The sequence below is a fragment of the Pseudonaja textilis genome, chromosome 2 (genome assembly GCF_049901715.1).
Source record: "Pseudonaja textilis isolate UNSWEBS1 chromosome 2, rPseTex1.2, whole genome shotgun sequence".
Taxonomy (NCBI): Eukaryota; Metazoa; Chordata; class Lepidosauria; order Squamata; family Elapidae; genus Pseudonaja; species Pseudonaja textilis.
In genome coordinates this window covers 8,571,627-8,592,617 of record NC_141991.1, presented here as the reverse complement: position 1 = coordinate 8,592,617, position 20,991 = coordinate 8,571,627, and the positions used below count along the sequence as shown (strand labels likewise).

Genomic DNA, 20,991 nt, shown 5'->3' with positions numbered 1-20,991 from the left:
GGGCACTGATAGGAAGATGGAGATTGTTGATCTCGAAAACAGCATTAATTGGTGCGGGATCTTCAACAGGAACAGGCAGTGGGCAGCAGCTGAGAGCGTCAGCGTGGCAAAGGTTTTTTTCCGGGTCGATGAACCAGCGTGTAGGAATAAGCAGCCAGAAATAAAGTCCACCTGGTCATCCTTGGGGACAAAATCTGAGGGGATTGTTTCTCACCAGATAAAAGGCCTAACAGAGGCTTGTGATCTGTGATTAGTTCAAAATGGTGACCATAGAGGAATTCATGACATTTTTTTTTGACAGAAGCAAAGCCTCTTTGTCAATCTGGCTGTAGTTGCGCTCGGCTGAAGAAAAGGTTCTGGAGAAAAAGGCAATGGGTACCTCAGAACCATTTGGTAGTCTATGACTCAAAACAGCCACAATGCCAAAAGGAGAAGCGTCTGCAGCTAGAACTAAAGGCAGCTGTTAACTGAACTGTATTAGCACCGCGTTGGATGTGAGCAAGGATTTGACAGCATGGAAGGCACGGGCTTCCCTTGGTCCCCAATGCCAGGGAGATTGTTTGTCCAAAAGTCTGTGCAGAGGCTCTGCAATGGAAACCTTGTGAGGGAGGAATGTAGCATAGAAGTTGAGAAGCCCTAAGAAGGCCTGGAGCTCAGTCTTGTTGGAAGGTGTGGGTGCCTCGTGGATAGCCCTGACTTTGGACTCAATTGGGTGTATACCAGAGGCGTCAATTCTATAACCTAAAAAGTCTACTTGCTTAGTGGCGATGGTGCACTTGTCTTTTTAAAGCTTGAGGCCATGCTGTCTGAAACGATCAAGGACTGCTCTGACTCTTTGTAGTAATTGGGGTTTGTCAATGGCTGAAATTAAAATACCGTCAAAATAGGGGACTAAGCCTGGGAGTCCTTGGAGTAGCCTCTCCATTAAAGATTGGAAAATCCCAAGGGCTACACTTACGCCAAACTGGGGGCACCTGCCTTTAAAAGCGCCTCTGTGCGGTACTATGCTCTGAAGTTCTGCAGTTTGGTCATCAACAGGGAACTGTTGATAGGCCTGTGTGACATGTCTAGTTTTGCAAAAATAGTCCCAGGCTCAAAGAAGATGCTGGATGACAGGGACTGGATAGGCGCTGATTTGCAGATATCTGTTCAGGGACGTCTTGTAATCAGCACATATTCTCACGCTGCCATCTTTCTTTAGTGGGGTAACTATGGGGGTCTCCCATTTTGCAAAGTCCACAGGCTCCAATACCCCTTGTTTGATTAATTTGTCTGGTTCCATATCCAACTTGGGGCGGATTGCAAAGGGTACCCTACGAGGCTTCAAGCGGATTGGTACTGCCTGAGGATCTATATTGAATGATATTGGGGTGCCTGAGTAATACCCCAACCCTTCGCTGAATACCTCAGCATAATCCTTGAATAAGGTATCCACTTCAGTATTTGAAATAGAGTGGATGCCTGTTACGTTGAGGCCAAGAGCATGGAACCAGTCTAATCCTAACAGACTAGGGAGGGTACCATCCACTACAACTAGAAGCAAGTGACCTTTAAAGTTTTTGAATTGAATAAAAAAACTTGCCTTTTCCGAGGACTGGGATGGTTCTGCCTTGGTAATCACGCAAAGTCAGGTGGCAGTCGAGGAGCTTCTTCTTTGACAGTCTTGGAAGTAGCCTTTTTAGGGTCTCCCAGGAAATGATGGATAGTGCAGAGCCTGTGTCACCTTCCATCCCGCAGGGTTTACCTTCTAAGGAAACAAAAATACTGATTTTGTTAGAGCCTTTGTTTGTCTGATTGGAGTGGTAACAAGTATAACAGCCTTCAACTTGCCTTTGAAAGATGGGGGTTGTCTGAGGCCTCTGTGCAAAAGTTTTCCCAGCTTGGCAGACCCTGGCTAAGTGACCCTTCCTTTGGCAATTCAAGCAAACGGCATTCCTGAACTTGCACGATGCCCTGAGGTGGTTTCCTCCACAGCTCAGGCAGATGGGCTGCTGCCGGGGGTGTGGGGGAATAGGTTGGGTTTTGGCCTCGTTTCCTCTTGAAGGGGTTTCTGTTGTCTGAGGTGATTTATATCGTTTGATTCCTCAGAGCCCTCATCTAGAGAAACCTCGTCAAAATGGATTGCTGAGCTACTTTGTCTGATGGGGTTTCCCTGGATTTCTGCTGCTGACAGCACAAATAGCTCAGCAGCCTGTGATTCTTCGATGGCTACTGCCAGGGTTAAGTCCCATTTGGCTAATAATCGCCTTTGTAGCCTTAGATCCCTGATCCCACAGACTATTTGGTCTAGAAGCATATCCTCCAGATAGTCTCTAAATCCACAATGCAAGGCAGCTGACCGCAGGGCAGCCATATATTCACCGATAAGACTCTCCCTCAGCCTGAATTCGTCTCCTGAAGGCGTGTCTCCTGGCAATTTGGGAAGGCTTAGGGGAATAGTGACTGGAAAGGATCTCCTGTAACTCCTCCCATGGGATAGCCCTGACAGAACGCGGAGCTACCAACGCCATGGCGGTGTCAAATACCGCGGCTCCGCAGAAGCTTAAGAAATAGGACTTCTTCCTATGGGCTGTGGCATCAGCGAGGTCTATAGCGTCCAGGAAGCAGTCAAAACGGTTCCTATAGGACTCCCAAGTCTCGGCCGTCGGTCTGAAAGGCGGGAACGCAGGGTTCGAAGTCAACTCGTATCGGCGGTGTCTGTCTCCTCAGTGGGAAGGTTGAATTTCGTGCTCGCGAATAGCGTCTATGGCTGTGACAGTCAGCTCGTAGTGGCTTCAACTCTTTTTGAAAGTGACTGAGCTCAGCTGTTCTTGTCCGGCTGCCTCTTATTTGTATCCCGTCCTCGTCGCCAGTGTTGTGGAGCAGCGGTAATCACTGAGGCAGACACGGAGCGAACAGTCAAGTAGCTTTATTCAGTGAATAAAGGGTTGCCGGGGCTGCCGGGGTTAACAGGCAGTCAGCTGGCGGCAACAGCTGATACCATTTGATAGCTCCTTTTATAGCTGGCTGTCAAATGGCATCAACCAATGGGAGTGGTCCGTGCTCCTGCCAGAAGCGCGGACCGGAGTGAAGACTGCGGGTCAGTTTGCTGAATGCAACATGGGGAGTCATAGATTCTAATTAAGAAATAAATTTCTAAGAGTTTTGAATCCGCAGAAGAGACTGAAATATGCACTGAATTCTTGCAAAATGCTTTCAAGTTTACTTTTTAAGCTTTCAAAGACGGCTAGACCAGAGGGAGGGGGAGGACAGAGCCCCCCTCCTTTTCACTCAAAGCATCCCCTGTAATATGGGGGGCATCTTTCCCATAAATCAGGGGTCTCCCCACTCTTGGCCCACCGCATCAGATGGAGCACCTGGAGAGCCCAGGGAGAGAAGCCGCCCTTCTGCAAGGGGACCAGGACGGCTCTGGCCGGGCATTAAACTCCTCTCTCCCAAAGAGCCCCTCAGTGAGGCCCAGAGACCAGCCACTTGGACAACAACCTGAGGCAAAGGAGGATTTGAGGGAAAAGCAGCCTCTGTTGCTGCCACACCCAGGCCAAGGCCAAGTAGCCATTTTGCAAGTGATCAGCCGGTGATGCAGGAGAAACCTCTGGAGACAGGAACAAAATGGCCGCCTCCTCCCCAAAGGAGGAAACAGGAGCCCCCCCAGTTCTCCCCTCAATTCCTCCCCTTCCTATCACTCGGAGCGAAATTGGGGTCCCTGATCAACAAGGAGGGGAAAATCTTTGTTATCTCCAACTTCCACTAAGAGGCAGAAACGGTCAGGTAAGAAGAAATCAGACCATTTATTTTCAGCAAACAATTTTGACAAACTTTATAATATATGTGCCATTGTTAAGGACGTAGCAACCTGGCTCTGCAATTGATCTCATGTTCCATTTGTCTAAATCATGAACATCCATAAATGGCAATCTATATAAAAATCAGTGTCAAATAATATACTTAGTTTATTCATTATTTGTCAAACTTTGCGTTATCAAATATATGGTCAAATAGCTGTGCAATAATCAATTAAGAATGCATTAACTATTTTAGTGACAAAAATCTCAGAATGCACATTTCTTCTTTTAGTAACACTTTCATCAAAGATGACATTAAACAGATATACAAGAAAAAGAAACCTCCACCTTTATCCTCAACAAATATAATGAAAATTTACAACTTATCAATCTTTCTTAAAGTAAAACCAATAAACTCTTCATCCTATTCCTCACCCCATTCTCTCTAAACCCGTCTCTAAAACCTCTAATCTTTAACCTCTAATCTCTATCCACTAAGATTAATCAGGAAAAGCCCATTAAAGGTGTTATGCAACCTACCTATTATAAACTATTATCTACGAAACCCTATTTGAAATCTTAACACATAATACATCCTTTTCTCCTCTGATCCTCAATCATGACAGAAAAAGTTTACCGATTCGGCGATAAAAGCAGTGATGAAAGACCCAAAATCTACCCTGGTTCCCGCATGCAGGAAAGGCCTGAAGAGCCTGGCCTAATTCAGGAGAAGGCTGGTCCCTCTTCCTTCCTCTCTCTTTAGGCTGGGAGTCTCCACTGCAAAGAGGAGGGAAGAAGCACCCAAGGGTTAGTGGGACCAAGACAGGCGGAGCCTGAGAGGCGCCACAGGATCAGAGTTTGGGGGCAGGAAGACCCCTCCCCGAGCCCTCCCCCCAAATCCCTTCCCTTCCAGTGTTTGGGATGAACCGAGGAGAGAGAAGAGGGATTTCCAAAGTCTCCTCACCCTCCCTTGGTCCTTGGACCCCCAAAGCCCTCCCCTCCCCTCCCCTCTCCTCCTCTCCCGATCAGGATTATACAGACATTATAAAAATTCAATTTTATTCAGATGTACCTGCTAATCTTGCAGCTGGAGACTCCATTGCACAATTGATAGTGTTACCCTATACTCCAATTAATCCGTTGGTAGGGAAGCCTCGGATAGGGGGTTTTGGCTCTACAGAATGTTGTTCAGAGTTATTGGCCTTAGTGAAAAACATTAAGCCATCTCAGCCCAAGTTGAATTTTCTTATAGAAGGGAAATTGTTTTCCGGTGTTGTAGATTCCGGAGCAGATGTTTCAGTAATTCGGCAAGAAGAATGGCCCAAAGAGTGGCCTACGGAAGATTCTCCGGCTGTAGGAGGTATGCAATTTGCTAAAAGTAGTGTTAAATGGCTTGTGGTTACCCATGAATACAGGAGGCCGGGGGCAATTCAGGCTGTAATTCAGCCACTGGTAATGTCAATTTATGGGGCCGTGATTTGCTTTCTCAATTTGGAGCCACCATAACTTTGCAGGATTGAGATGCTAAAATTAACTTTATTGTCCGAGGTTCCTGTGTGGGTGGACCAATGGCCTTTAACCACTGAGAAATTGTTTGCTTTGCATGAATTAGTACAGGAGCAGCTGGGTCTGGGTCATATCGAGCCTACCACTAGCCCGTACAACAGCCCTGTTTTTGTGATAAAAAAGAAAAGCAGAAAATGGCGTTTTTTGCACGATTTGCGCGCCATCAATGCCATCATTCAACCTATGGGCTCTCTTCAATGTGGCCTACCTAATCCGAATTTAATTCCAAGACATTGGGATCTCATTGTTATTGATTTAAAGGATTGTTTCTTTTCCATCCCTTTGGATCCGCAGGACAAAAAATTACAGCCCAACCATTATCTAATGCAATTACGGTGTATGCTGATGGTGGGAAGCATTATGGAGCCTGTGTTTGGCAGCAGGATGGTAAATGGGTCACAAAAATTACACCCCTTCAAACCTCTCCGCAGCGTGCTGAATTGGCTGCGGCTATCTTGGCGTTGCAGCACTTTTCTTCACAAAAATTTAATCTTATAGTCGATAGCTTGTATGTTTACCAAATCTTAATTAACATAGAGTTTGCCTATTTCTCTCCTTCTACTGACAACAACCTGCTTAGCTTATTCCTTACTTTGCAGCAGCTTATGCAACGATGTGTGTATCCTCTTTTTGTTGCTCATATTCGAAGTCATCAGCCTTTTCTGGGTATTATCCAAGAGGGAAATAATGCAGCTGATGCCGCTGCAACATCGCAAAATTCCTGCTTAACCATGGCAACCTTAACCCCATGGGATAGTCACAGTTACTTTCATCAGAATAAAAAGGCCCTTATCAAACAGTTTCGCCTTCCTGCGGAGGAGGCTGCAGCTATTATACAACCATGTCCCACGTGCAGCTTACAAGCAGGGTGTCAACCCTAGAGGGACGCAATGCTGCCAGTTGTGGCAAATGGATGTCACCCAGTATCCTGGGTTTTCCCCCTGGAAATATTTACGTGTCTCAATTGACACTTATTCAGGTTTCATAATGGCTACCCGTCAAAGGGGCGAAGCCACAAAGCATGTTATTAATCATTGTTTGCGTACCTTTACTATTTTGGGCTCCCCTCAGGAGCTGAAGACTGATAATGGGTCTGCATACACCAGTTCGGCTTTTGCCACCTTTTGTTCCACCTGGAACATAGTGCATAAATTTGGCATTCCTTACCATTCTACAGGTCAAGCTATTGGGGAGCGCGCTAATCAGACTCCCAAGCGCGCATTGGACAATCAAAAAACAAAAATAGGGGACATGGGGCACGGATTGCCAGGGTTACAAAATACCTTAAATATTGCATTATATACTTTAAATTTTCTCAACTTGACTGGTACACCAGCCACTACGGCGGCCAGCAGGCATTTTTCTTCTTTCCCTTCTGCAGGAGGCGCGAGGCCGCTGGTGTTATACAGAAAACTACCTGACCCCACTTGGAGGGGGCCAGCTTCCTTGATAACGTGGGGTCGTGGCTATGCAGCAGTTGAAGACAAGAATGAAGTCATTTGGGTTCCTGGTCGTCATGTCCGCCCTTATCACAAGCCAGAGGTGTAAAGGGAAGAACCATGGGATGTGGGAAAAAAACCTCTTATATTAAGGATGTGTCTCGAATTGCTCAATTGGAGAACAAAACTGATAAACACATAAAACCGCAGGATTGCCATTGGTAGCTGTTCCTTTGAACGAATCGCAATGGAAGAACATTGATTTTTCTAGTTATCAAGTGTTACAAGCTGCGGGTGAGAACATGACCATGATTCCATTGGGCAGCCGTATACAAGAAACTGCTGGGGTATGTTGGACTCATAACATCAGCCATGGAAATTTAACAGATCTTGGTCGTTATCCCCATTGTAATTACACATTGACAATACAGAATACAACGCGCAATAACACATTTTAAAATATCACTCTTAATGTATTTGCGCACAACTTTACTGGATATGACTGTGCTGCGCTAGTTACTGGGAATTGCCCTCGGATACAGAATGACTGTCCGACAAGTGTAACCACGGGAGGCAAACCGTTTCTTTGCAACATGATTTCGGGACTTGCTCAGCTTATTTTCTCCCAGGACAACAAGACTGTAAATATCATCGGTCAGGATTTGTGGCTGCTGTGCGGGAGGAGGGCATATAATAGGCTTCCACCGCGATGGAAGGGGGTATGTACATTTGGATATGTTATTCCTTCTCACATCACCACGACATCTCTCGGAAAAGCTTGCATACGGAATGCTAGAGCTGCTGACCCGGTAATTTCACCATTAAATCATAACTATTGGACTATGATTTCTCGGGGAATAATTCCTCCCTTGGGAGTTATGATGAACTATAGAGATCTACATAACCTAAATAATTGGACAATTTCAATGTTTAATAATACAATAGAAGCCTTGAAACCTTTGGAAGCTGAACAGGCCAATATCAGGGAATTTGTGTTACAAACCCGGTATGCGGTGGATGTGGTTCTGGCTGCGCAAGGAGGGGTTTGTGCTGTGATACATGCACACTGCTGCATGTATATTACTGATTCATCCCCTAACATCACGGCCACTGTACAACACATGGAGGAATCCATTAGAGAGAATCCTTTGCTGAATTATGGGGTCCCTTCTGATTTTGGGTCATTCTTTTGGTCCTGGCTTCCTAACTCTGCTTGGCTTCGATCTATGATTATAGGCATTATCATTGTTGCTGTATGTTTCATTTTCCTTTGTTGCTGTATTCAGTGTCTCCCTGGACTGCTAACGACATGTAGAGACGTGACAAAGCCCTCAAGGGCTCAGTTTCTATTGTCTGCAAAAACCTACCGAGGACAGCGTCGGTATGAAAAAACAAAAACAGGGGAGATGTGGGATCTATGATTCTTTGTTCTTTGTGTACGCGCTAACACATCGGAGCCGGAGCAAGGAACAAGGACAAATTGTTGCCATTTCTTAACCAGAACTGTAGCAAACTTAAACTTTGCAGCCTTGTATGCTTAATGCGAATGATCAGTGCATGTTGTGTGATGTAATGCGTTTGTGATAGGACGTTAACAAAAATTGCTACGTTAACAAAGATTGCTTCTAATAAAAGAGGGTTTTGGAGTTTGTTCTGGGCTCTCATCCCGGGACAACCTTGCGTTGTGTCTTTTTTCCATGAGAGACCACCACAAATTATTCAACAATGAATCTGGCAGAGATAGTTACAAGAGATTTATGAACTTTGGAAATGAGATGCAATTGTTGGTAAAGTTTCTAATTAAAAACCTAAGGAAAGGTTTCACAATTAAGAACCAAACACAAGGATTTAACACTGGACTCAGAGATAATGATTGAAGCGGTTTGTGATAAATAAGGAACCGTGTAGACTTTCTATGAATAAATTATAATCACAGACTGTTAACAGTTCTTTGAATTTTAACTTTGCTGTTGTTCAACTATTCATTGTTTTTCCTTTCACATATATAATCTATGACAGGTCAGTTAGGCTGCAAATAGATGTACAAGATTATAAACTTTGGACCTCTTTTGCAAGAAGGGAAGCTATTATTGTTGCAATAGATTCCTGAGTGTTCAGCTGGGGGGCATAATATGTCCTTTTCTTTCTTTTTAATTATTTTTTCAATGTTTTTGTTTAGTTTTGTTCTGTCTCTGTTCAATCCTTTTCTTTTGGATTTTAATCTTTTGAATAAAATAAAACGGTCAATTCTAAGAAAAATGGAATAGGGGATTCACAGTTTGGCCTGGCTGCTTCCCCCATTAACCATTGTACACAAACTGTAAGAATAGCAAAATTGTTTTCTGAAAATAAATGTTTTTCATTTCTTCTCATCTGAGTTGCTGCCTCTTGTTGGAAGTTGGGAATAGCAAAGATTTTTCCCTCTTTGTTGCTCAGAGACGCCAATTTCACTCTGAGCGGGAAGAAGAGGAGAAACCAAGGCAAAAACTGGGAATGGGGGACTCCTGTGTGCTCTTTGGGGAGGAGGCTGCCATTTTGCCCCCGTGTCCAGGTGGTTCTCCAGCATCACCAGCTGATCTTCTGTAAAATGGTTCTTTTGTCTTGGCTTGGTGGAGGCAGCAACAGAGGCTGCTTTTCTCTCAAATCCTCCTTTGCCTTCGGCTGTTGGCCAAGTGGCTGGTTTCTGGGCCTCATCCAGTGGCTCAAGGAGACAGGAGTTCAGTGACCGGCCAGAGCCGTCCTGGTCCCCTTAAATAACAAGGATTTTCCCCTCCGTGCTGTTCAGAGACCCTGATGTCACTTTGAGAGGTAGGAAGGGGAGGAACCAAGGCAAAAATTGTGGGGGGAGGCTCCAGTGTGCTCCTTGGGGAGGAGGCAGCCATTTTGCTCCTGTGTCCAGGTGTTTCTCTTCCCTCAGGCTCTTGGCCAAGTGGCTGATCTCTGAGCCTCACCCAGGGGCCCTTCGGGAGACAGGAGTACAGTGACCGGCCAGAGCCGTCCTGGTCCCCTTGCAGAAGGGCAGTTTCTCCTGCTTCTCACAGATCTGGCTCTTCAGCTGCCCAATAAGATCAGTGGCCCAAGAGTGGGGAGACCCCTGATTGACGGGAGAGATGTCCCCCATATTAAAGATAGTCCTCAGTTTATGACCCAAGAGTCTGAACCCCAAATTTATGTTGCTAAGTGAAAAATTTGTTGTGAGTTTTGCCCCGTTTTACAAACATTCGTGCCACAGTTGTTAAGTGATTCACTGCAGTTCTTAAATTAGTAACACGGTTGTTAAATGAGTCGGCTTCCCCATTGACTTTGTCTGTCAGAAGGTCACGAAAGGGGGTCACATGACTCTGCAGCCATCATAAATGTGAGTCAGTTGCCAAGCATCTGAATGTAAACCACGTGAGCATGAGGATGCTGCAATGGTCATAAGAGTGAAAAATGGTCATACATGTTTTTTTCAGTGCCGTTGTAACTTTGAAGGGTCAGTAAATGAACTGTTGTAAGTTGAGGAGTGAAAGGGGGTTCTTTCACCCCAATGTCCTTTGGGGCTTCCCAGATGCCCTCAAGGGCTCCCATCTTTGAGAGTCTGAAAAGGGCACAATTTAAAGATGGCGTCTCCAACCTGCAACACCAGAGTCACATTCAGCCTTGGAAAGCTAATAACGCAGCCCCACAAAACTTTTAGTATTATAATAAACAAGAGAAGAAAAACAGAAGTGTGTACTAACTATATTATATAATTTGTACAGAGCCCAAGACAATTCCTTTTCACTCAGTGCTTCCCAGGGAAACCAAAAGATGGGACAAGGCTGCTTTAAAGCATTAGGTGAAAATTCACTCTGTATTTGAGCACCTTCTGAATCAAAAGTTTTAGAAATATATTTATTTATTAGACTCCTCTCCATCTTGAAAATGCCACAAGAGCCTTTGAGCATTTTTATCCAGAGCGAAGAATACTTGGAGTTTCTGACCTGACACAACCATATTTTAAGAGACTTTTGGAAGGCTATCAAGCATGGCTACCACAGCAGAAAAGGCCCATCTCCTGGGTCCCACTACAGGTGAGTCCTTAAGAGCCAAGGCCCACAACTTAAACTCTTCTGCTGGAGCTGGTGGGGAGGGCAGATGTAATCGGAAGAGGGCTGGGGGTGGGGTCTCATTCTACCAAGGGCTTTAAAGGTCAAAAAACAGCGCCCTCTATTGGACCCAGAAGCAAATTGGCAATGAATCCCTCTTGTGGAGCAAAGATGCAACATGTGCCATTCTTGGGGTGCATATAAGTGCTGACATCACCCCATTTTCTACCAGCTGAAAACTTCCAGATGCTCTTCTAGGGCAGCCCCATGTAGAGTACATTAGAGTAGTGCACCCAGGATGGCTACCTACATTTGACTCATAAATCAATATACTCTGGGCATCCCTAAGGAAGCAGTCTGGAGAGGCTGTGGGGGGGGAGTGTCCGGGTTGACCAGGGGCCTCCCCAAATGGGGCATGTGGGGGGCTGTGCCTGGGGAAAGAGGCCCCAGAATGCTTGGGCAAGGCAGCTGCCTCTCCTTCCTCTGATTTCCACAGGCAAAGGTTGTCCTGAGTGGCTTCAGCCTGTCTCACGTTTGGCTCCTTTCCAAAATCCTGGCTTAGGAAGCAGCCCAGCATCTCATTTGCCAGGGATTCTCCAGACCCACAAAGGCCAGATTCACACAGGGGATGTAACTGGGTCAGTCATGTACCCGGGAGGTGCCTTTCCATGACCTTTGCACATTGGGTTACCTGCAACCCTGGTGAATTTTCCCTTCTGGGATTAGCAGGAGATGCTGCCCCATAAACCGACCAGCCAGTTAAAACAGAGGAAGGTTCTGCCTGCTGTGAACCCAGAGAGGAAAGAGAGGAGCTGAAGGGGAGGCTCATCCTTCAGACGGCCAGTTTCCAAGGACTCCCCAGGAATTGGAAGGTCCCTCTAATGGCCTCGGCCTTCTGCATCGGAGGAGATACAGGCGGGTGAAAGGGAGGCAGAAGGTCCCTCGGTTAGCGAGAGCCTCTGTTTCCCTGCAAGGGAGGCCGAGAAGTCAGGCTGGAACGAGGGAGGAAACTTTCAGCTGTTTATTTCTGCAGGAACAGAGAGCCTCCCCTTTGGGACAGAGACCCAAACCTGAAGTATTCACTGACAGGTAGGACATTGCAATGTATGATTTTATATACTATACTTAGATCGGACCGAAGGCGGCGTAGTTTTAGGTTTTCTAGGTCTAGAATTTCAAGTCTGGTGGCATAAGGTATTCTGCAACGAGTAGAGGAGTGGAGAACTCTTCTGGTGAGATATTTCTGGACTTTCTCAACTGTGTTAATATCAGATACGTAATGTGGGTTCCAGACTGATGAGCTGGATTCGAATGTTCGAATGCAAATGTTTTGTATGCTCTAGTTATTAATATAATATTACCAATGAAAAAGCTACGTAAGATTAGGTGAACAACTCTTAATGCCTTCTTGGCTACGTAGTTACAGTGGGCTCTAGTACTTAGATCATTAGAGATGAATACTCCAAAGTCCTTGTCAGAGTCTGGATCATCAACAAGCTCTTGACTATTCAGCCTGTATTATATTTTCTGATATTTTTTGCCAATATGTAGGACAGAGCATTTATTTGTGGAGATTTGAAGTTGCCATTTGTTTGACCATTCTGATACATAGTCAAGGTCTTTTTGAAGGGTTGCAGTGTTATTTACAAGCAATCTATGTTAATTTTTTTTCGCAGGATTAGTGTTCACTTCTGGTCAATGATATTTGTCTTTTTGGGCACAAGATTACATTCATTTCATTTAATACAAGAGAGCAAAACCTTCCCATCCCATCATTGTCAGGAATTGCCTGTTGCAAGTCTGTAGTTTGTCCGTCCGTCTGTCTGTCTGTCTCAGAAAGAAGCCGGCAAAGAGAAAGGGAGCTTACATAATCCAGGAGCCAATTTGATCAGTTCCATCTTGCACTGGCTTGTTTCTACATAATTTGATTCATTTCTGTCTGGCTTGGTGCTTAAAACACTATTTGAGGCTTTTCTTCTGATGGGATCGTTTTTCCTTTCCCCCCTTTGCTAATTGAGAGGAGAATCTATAAAGCTGAAGGCCAGCAGGGGGCGCCATTCTCCAGCTCATCTTTGTTTCTGGAGATTCTTAGGGCTTTGATGAGACTTTCATCCATTTGAAAGATTTTCAAAGATTTACATTCTTTTTTAAAAAAAAAATACTTTATTGATTTTACAGTTAAAATAGACCAACAACACACACATAAATGCAACATAGAAAAGGAAAACAAGGAAAAAAAAGAATAGAAAGAAAAAGATAGAAAACAATTAAAAACGTTTTCATCTTCAACAGTTTGTGAGACCTCCTTTTTATCCTTATTTTATACCATATACACAATTAATCCTTCCATATCTCTGTATATCACTACTATGATTCTATCATATCTTCTTTTGCCTTTTAGTGTGAAACCTATCTTTGATCTAACCATTTGTACCAGCAGTTCCAGCTGTCGTAATATATTGAAGTGTCTTTATCTTTTAATGCCAAGGTTAATTTGTCCATTTCTGCACAACTTGAAATTTTTTGAATAATCATCTCCTCTGATGGAACATGAGGCTATTTCCAACACTGTGCAAAAGCCAATCTGGCCGCTGTCAAAAAATGTATTATTCTATATTTCACTTTTTTCGGTAGTTCTTTATCAAAGATCCCTAATAGAAAGGACTCTGGTTTAAATTCAATCTGTTCTCTTGTCATTTCCTCCAGCCAATTTCTAATTTTATTCCAATCGTTTTGAGCGTCTGTACAAGACCACCACATATAGAAGAAAGTTCCCTCTTTTTTCTTTTTGCATTTCCAGCAGTTCGGACTCATATTGGGGTGCATCTTCGCTAATCCCGAAGGAGAAAGGTGCCACCTATAAAATATTTTATAGGCATTTTTTAATGGGATATTGGGAAAAATAGCCAGAAATATTTTCACAGACATTTAATCAGAGGTTCATTATTGACCAATTGGAAGAAAATATGGAAAAAAACACTACTTAAAGATACCAATCTGGATCTAAACTATGGAGGCAACGATCCACCCAAATAATTTGGATATTACTAAAATGATTAAATATAAGGACCTATTGGATACGCAAGGAAATCTGAAATCATGGCAAGACCTCCAAGATCAGGGATTAAAAATTTATCTGTGGGCATATCTTCAAATTCAAAGTAGATACAAACAGGGCAAGAAAGAATTTGGAATTAATAATAAACTCCAGCAATTAGATAAAATTTTATTAGGATCAGGCAAAAAAAATATAACAAAATTTTATAATTATTTATTAGAGGTAGAATTAGAGGAAGAAATTGTTAAAGAGAATATGACAGCCTGGAGTAGGAACATAGGATGTTACATCACCTTAATAGAATGGGAAAAGGTCTGGGGTAGAAATAACAAAATCACAAAATCGGTAGAGTGCAAAAATTTACATTCTTTTATGTTCTATATTGGATATTCTTGAGCTATCAAGCTATCCCCTCCTCTTCCCCATAGACAGGGCATAATTTCCACTCTGTACATGCTCAGTGGAAAGGTGACTGCAGAAGAAAGCAAATTATTCTGAAGCTGTTCATCATAGGAAATATAAAATCAGCCGAATTTGTGAGTCATAATAACACCTGTAATCGGAAGAGGGATTTATTATTTGAGTCCAAGGAGTCTCCAGAAGAACCGGCAAAGGAGGGAGCCGCCATCTTTGTTTACGGTGGGAAAAGGGAAGAGTTTGAAGCTTCCTAAAGATTCATGGCTTCACCAGAGAAGAAAAGGAAGCAGGGAATTTATATGCTGTGTTTGATCCGTCTGGCATTTTTCCCTAGAAAGAAATATCTTCGCCTTGAAGAGGCCACAAAAGAAGCCTTTGAGCATTTTTATCCAGAGCGAAGATCCTTTGGGGAGTCTGAGGTAAAACACAGAATCATAGGACTAGAAAGGACCTCAGAGGTCTCCTAGTCCACCCCTCAGATCCAGGCAGGAGGAGACCTAATACCATCCCAGCCTCACAGTTCCCCAGTCTATTTTTGAGAACTTCCAGTGAGGGAGCAGCCACAATTCATAGGAAGTAAATTATTCCACTGATTAATTGTTCTCACTGTTAGAAAATTTCTCCTGACTTCTAGGTTGGATCTCTCTTGGGGAAGCTTCCACCCATGGCTTCCTTCCTGCCCTGCCCTCTGGGGCTTTGGAGAAGAGGTCCTTCCCTTCTTCTTCTCTGGGAAAGCCCCTCAAGGGCTGGAAGACGGTTAACAGGCCCTAAACACCCAGCCTCCATTCCTCTCTTCCACAGGCTGGGCCTCCCTGGCTCTCCCGACGGTTCCTCCTTCCCTTCAACCTCCCTCCATCTTCTCTCTTGCTCCTCCCTGCGCTCTTTCCAGGCTCTCCGCCTCTTGCTGGACTCCTGGAGACCGGAAGTGGGTCCAGCACTCGGGCGGGGGGGAGGGCTCATTTGGGCCCCATAAACCGGAAGTCTCATTTCTCCGGTTCTCTTGATGCTGCTCTCCCTCTCTTGATCCCAAGACTGCCTCGTTTTTCAGAAGATAAGTGCTAAAAGGGGTTTGGGGTCGGTGGGAGACACTTGGCGGAGAAACAAAAACGATGCATCTGGAAGGGGATTTCCTGATGGCACTTTCGCTTTCCTTTCCCTCCTCTCTGGCCGGTGGCGCCTGGACGTCTGCCTAGCAACAATGACGACACGGGGATACTTTTTTTCTACTGGTTGAGCCTGGCCAATCGCGGCCTCTCTCTGGGTTGTTGCGCAGTTGCTCAGGCGGGGCGCGTCTTTCTCTGCCTGCGCCTGTCCAGGAGATCCGGGGCTGCTTGAGGGTCGCGGCCAGGATGGCTCTGCGCTCGGCGCCCCTCGGGCTCCTGGTGCTGCTGGCGGTCGCCCTCCGGGAGAGCTGCGTTGGTGAGTCCCTTTGGGGCCTTCGGGAGATCCGGCCCCTTTTTCCTTCCCGGGACTCTTTCTCTCTCCGCCCCCCAAAAGTTTATCCGCAGAAATAGAGTCCCTGATTCGGTCCTCTTTCCAGTCCGCTCCCCTCCCCCCCCCCCCGTGGCCCCTGTTTGGTTAGGTCCCAAAACGTTGAGGGGACCCTGCTGCCTCCCCACTCCCAAGGTTGTCCTGTGAATGCAGCAGGATGAGAGTCTGGAGAGAAGCCCTTCTTAATAATCTTCCTAAATATTCCTCCTTCCTGATTGTCACTTTCTCCTGATCCCCACCATCACCCCGTGATCCTAAACCCAAAATACCCTCCGAGATTTATTCTGGGAGAGGCAGAGATTTGCCTCCCAGGAGGTTCCTTCTTCCATTTCAGAAGCTCCTGACATGGGGCAGTTTGCAAAATTAAAAATAATTTAAAATCTATAATTATTCCTTAGTAATCAGGAACTTTGGGTGTTCCTGGCTGTTTGCTCTGAGAAATTATCTATATAGCAACTTTTCAAAAGACATTAAAAAGGTTGGCAGGAATTTAAGGATTAAATAAACTGTCTTGGAGGTAAAAGAAGAGAGAAACACCTCTGGATGGTGACCATGAAATGAATCTCTGCTCAGCCCCAGAAGGGAAAGAAGCCGGTTCTGGATCACGGAGAGTCCGATCCCCCGTCCTTCTGTTAGGGAAATTCTGTGATCCCTTTTGGATTCCAAAATCTCCCCAGAGCAGGAAGTGGATCTGGGATCCCTCTCCCCAAAAGCTCTGAGAAGCCCCTGGGATTGTGGGAAGGATCAGGAAGGAGGAGGCCCAGGCCTTTGCCTTGGACTGGGAAGGACTGGGAGGCCATACTGGGGGGAGTGGGCAATGAGACTACAGGTAGTCCTCGACTTACAACAGTTCATTTAGTGACCAGTTGCAATGCCATTGAAAAAAGGGACAGTATGACCATTTTTCACCCTTATGACCATTTTAGCATCCTCACTGTCATGTGACCGAGATTTAGATGCTGGGCAACTGGTTCATACTTATGACGGTCTCAAGTCCCCCCATATCACATGAGCCCCTTTTGCAGCGTTCTCACAAGCAAAGTCAATGGAGAAGCCAGATTCACTTAACAACCAAGTTATTAATTTAACAACTGAAATGATTCATTTAACAACTGTGGCAAGAAAATTTGTAAAATGGAGAAACTCACTTAACAAATGTCTCGCTTAGCAACAAAAAATATGGGCTCAATTATGGTCATATAAGTCGAGGACTACCTGCATTTATTTCTCTGGGCTTTGGAGGTCCTGCCCTTTTGCATGCAGACCCTGGTTCTGCCCCAATAAATCCCATGAACGATCCTGAAAATGATCTTTAAAATCTTGGGTGTCCTGGAAGAATTTCTGACCTGAAGAGCTTTCAGAATGGACACCAAAAAGGGGCCTTGGGGATTTTCCAGCTGAATCGATTTCCCAGCAGCATTTTATTCATTTTATTTTCTTTTGATTCTTTTAACCTGCTTAGAAGCTGTTTTTTCCTGTTCATTGGGCAGCCTGAGAGTCTCTTCCGTGTTTGTATTTTGACAATGGAAACTTAAAGGTGACTTAATGTGATTTTTCCCTCCTTGTTAGTAAAGTTTCCTGTCTTGTGGATTGAGCCTGTCCTCCAAGGAAGGGCTGGAAAAACTGTCATGATCCCCAGTCAGGAGTTTGCATGATGGAAAGTGAAATAATGTTCTGTGTTTAATCTTTGGTTCACCAGAGGGGCTTGAAAGGTGACAGGACCCTCCCCACAGAGGATGAGTTTAGGGACAGAACCCCAGCTGAGCCCCCAAAAAACACATGGGTGTTTTTAGCAGGAACTCCCAATCAGGCCCTGTGGGGACAGGGGGTGGGGGCAGGGTGGAGAGGCCCCCTGGGTTTCTATAGGGTGAGGGGAATTCTGGGAATTGAAGTCCAAATGGCTGAGTCTGAGGAACTCCGATTTAGGACTTTTCCTTGCACTCACTGATCATGGGCAGAGTTGAGTAGCCAGGATCACAATCCCCTCCCAAGTTGGCTGAGAGGCATTTCTGCCTGACAAAGTGCAGGATCAGCCCCAGAGGAGGACAGGTTTCAGAGCGGCTTCTGCGGAAAGTGAAGGGTGAGATTCAGAGGAAATCTGGTCCAATGGAAAGCGTCCGTGGATGATGGTTTCAGGGCCCTAACTGGGTTTCTGAAATGAAGCAATCTTGGGATAATCCCAGTGAAATTCTCCGTGGCTTCATTGCTGCTCCTTTCCCTTTGCCTTCCCCTTTTGGGTTTCCCCTAAGGATCCCATGGCTCTCCCTTCCCCTCCCCCGTTTTATAAAATCTCCCCTAATATCTGCAGCTATAAACCATCCACTTCGGCCCTTAGACTTTTTTTTGCTGTGAATGGAAATTTGGGGTGTCCAGGTGGGGTTTCCTGCTGCTTTTGAGCTCCTGGTGGGGAATCCCCCTTTTCCCTGTGGGGCCACTGCAGCCTCCTTGGGGCAGAGACTGAGCAGGCCAGAAGGGGGTTTGAGGGAGGCCTTGATGGAAGAGGGGAGGGCACAATTGGGGGCAGGGGAAGCCCTTCCCTGCCCTACAACCCTTCAGCCCCTCCAGAAGCTGCTTCTCTCCCTCTCAGTCGCTCCCTCGTTCCACCTCCTGCCTCCTCTCCCACCATCTCCCCCTTCCTTCCCCCCTTCCTCCTCTGCCCCCCCAGGTCTCTTCTTCCTCTTCCTCCTTCCTCCCCAGAGCCTCAGGTGGGAGCCTCCGTGGGATCAGGGCCCTTGACTGAAGCCCCCTAACTCTGCCTCTCCGGGTCCCTTCCAGGCGCCTCCTCCCACTCCCTGAAGTATTTCTACACCGCCATCTCAGACCCCAGTCAGGGGCTGCCCCAGTTTGTCGTTGTGGGGTACGTGGACGGTCAGGCCTTTGTTCACTACGACAGCCACAGCCGGAGGATGCAGCCTCGAGTCTCCTGGATGGAGAAGTATGTGGGGAAGGAGGATCCCCAGTACTGGGACAGTCAGACCCAGGCTTTACGTGCTGATGAGGAGACGTTCAGAGTCGACCTGGAGACTGCGAGGAATCGCTACAATCAGAGCGAAGGTGAGTGATGGGTCTGGTGGCTCCTCCGGCCCCATATTCCCCTCCCCAGGAACCAGAGGGGGTGAAGGGGGGTTCTCTTCAAAGGGAAAAGCAGCCTCCACACCATTTAAAAAATCTTTTTTTATATGTTTATTCTTTTATTTTAATCAATAATAAGATTGTCCTTGCCTCCATAGCTGACATTTTCTTCCAACTGCAGTTAATGAAAACGTGTTTCAATTTATCCATCTGTCTGTCTGAATGTTGACATGGATATTGATATAAACTGAGGTAAAAAGGGACCGAAATCTCCCCTCCCCCCATGGAAGGTGGAGGGTCCTTAGTGGATCTCCTGCTTTGGGGGAGGAAGGGAATCACAAGTTTCTCCCCCCCCCCAAAAAAAGGGGCAGGGGGATCCTAAGGAGATCCTGGGGGAAGCAGGTCCTCGTCCTTCTGTCTGTTTCCACCCCAGAGAAATGAGGGATCAGGTGGAGATCCACCTGGGGAGACTAGATCCCTTTCCTCCCCCCCCCTTGTTGGAGGGAGGAGTGGGGCCCGAATGCCAGGAGCTTCTTCTCATCCTCCAGGGGGGAGGAGAGGCCAGGAGGCCCAAATGGGGTGGGGGGCTCTTGGAGGGGGGGTCACAGGGCCGGGATCCTCCCAATCTTGAGGGGGAAAGAGAGAAAAGAAACAAACCTCCATTTGGGGCCCTGCAAGAGTCTCTCAGGGCCTTCATGGCTTCCCATCCTTGGTCCCTCAGGCTGGACTCCTGCCCTGCCCTCTTGGTGGGGCTGCCCTGGAGGGGGGGAGACTCTTCCTTCAGCAGCCCCTCCCCCCATTCTGCCATCTTTTGGGGTGGACAAGATTCCCCTTCAAGGAACCTTATTTAGGAAAGGGGTGCAAGGAAATCTGGGTGTAACGATAGGCTGCTTTCGGCTGAGGAAAACCTTCTCCACAAACCTCAGCCATTTCCCCTCCTTTCATCCCAAGGAGGGGCAACCCCGCCCTTTTCCTCCCCACACTCCAGGGAGACCCCAGAGCTCATCCAATCCTGCCCCTGATCCCCCAGGATCCCCCCAGATCCCTCCAGGCCCCCTGCTGGCCTCCCAGGGGAACAGAGCTGTACCCAGAGGGCTCCCCCTGGTGGAGGAAGGAGGAAGGAGGCCGGCCAGAGTGGAGGGGAGCCTCCTTTCCAGGCTAAAGAGCCCCAAAGGTCCCAACCTTCCCTCAACCGGAGGCTCCTTTATGCTATTTGTGCACAGAGACCAAGATTTATGGTCACAGGGATCCCTAAAAATGTTTTGTAGATCGACCGGATCCTCTTTGAGGCCATGAGATTCTCAGTCCCTCTTAGCAGCCGCAGATTCAGGCAACTTTTCTCTCTCTGTGGGATCCCTTCCTTTCCCCCCAAGAGTCTCCCCTGCAGAGGAACAGCAGAAGGAAAGATGGAAATGTCTCCGTCCCTCCGTTTATTCTGTGACTCCCCCTTTTCTGGGTCTCCCTTGGGATCCTCTGCTGTCTTTTCCAGCCTCTCCTTCTTCCTGGGGAGGTTCAGGGGCTCCATCCTGGGGGGGAAATGCAGGGAGGGGGGTCGAGGGAGGGGAGAAGGGCGGCTAGTGATGGGGGCTTTCTTTCCCTTGACCTCTAGGGAGGAAATGGGGGTGTCAGGGCCTGTGTCAAGGTCCCTGCAGGGAGGGAGGGGCTCTGTCTATCTTCAGGACTCCCCAAACCATTTTCCTGTCCCTATTTCAGGCTTTCACATAATACAGTGGATGGTTGGCTGTGAAGTCCGGAAAGACGGGAACAAAGGAGGGTATAACCAGCAAGGCTACGAAGGGAGGACCTTCCTCACCTTTGACAAGGAGACCCTCACCTGGGTGGCTCCCGTCCCCCAGGCCCAGATTACCAAGAGGAAATGGGATGCTGATCCACTATTTAATCAGAGAGAGAAGGCCTACCTGGAGGAAACCTGCATTGAGTGGCTGGAGAAGTACCTGTCCTACGGGAAGGAGACGCTGCTGAGGACAGGTGAGCACCTGGATCCAGGCTGGACTTTCCTCCTTTGTGGCCGGATTTCTCTGACACATTCAGCCCCTTTGGGTCCCTTGTCTGGAGCCTGTTTGCCCTGCTGGGAA

The 20,991-nt window shown here is 46.7% G+C and overlaps 1 protein-coding gene across 9 annotated transcripts in view; it reads left to right on the top strand.

Annotated features, from left to right (window-relative positions):
- The window catches only part of LOC113454871 (class I histocompatibility antigen, F10 alpha chain-like), a 74,403-nt gene that overhangs the window by 9,831 nt on the left and 43,581 nt on the right, over positions 1 to 20,991 (top strand). For 2 of the 9 annotated variants that reach the window (XM_087928002.1, XM_087928006.1), the window contains 2 exons: positions 18,599 to 18,877; positions 20,609 to 20,884. The exons of 6 other annotated variants lie outside the window; for them this stretch is intronic. In XM_087928002.1, coding sequence (XP_087784128.1) covers positions 18,599 to 18,877; positions 20,609 to 20,884 — 555 coding nt within the window. Of the gene's footprint in view, positions 1 to 15,586; positions 15,752 to 18,598; positions 18,878 to 20,608; positions 20,885 to 20,991 lie in introns of those variants that run through there. One more of the 9 variants, XM_087928016.1, reaches the window with a different exon arrangement.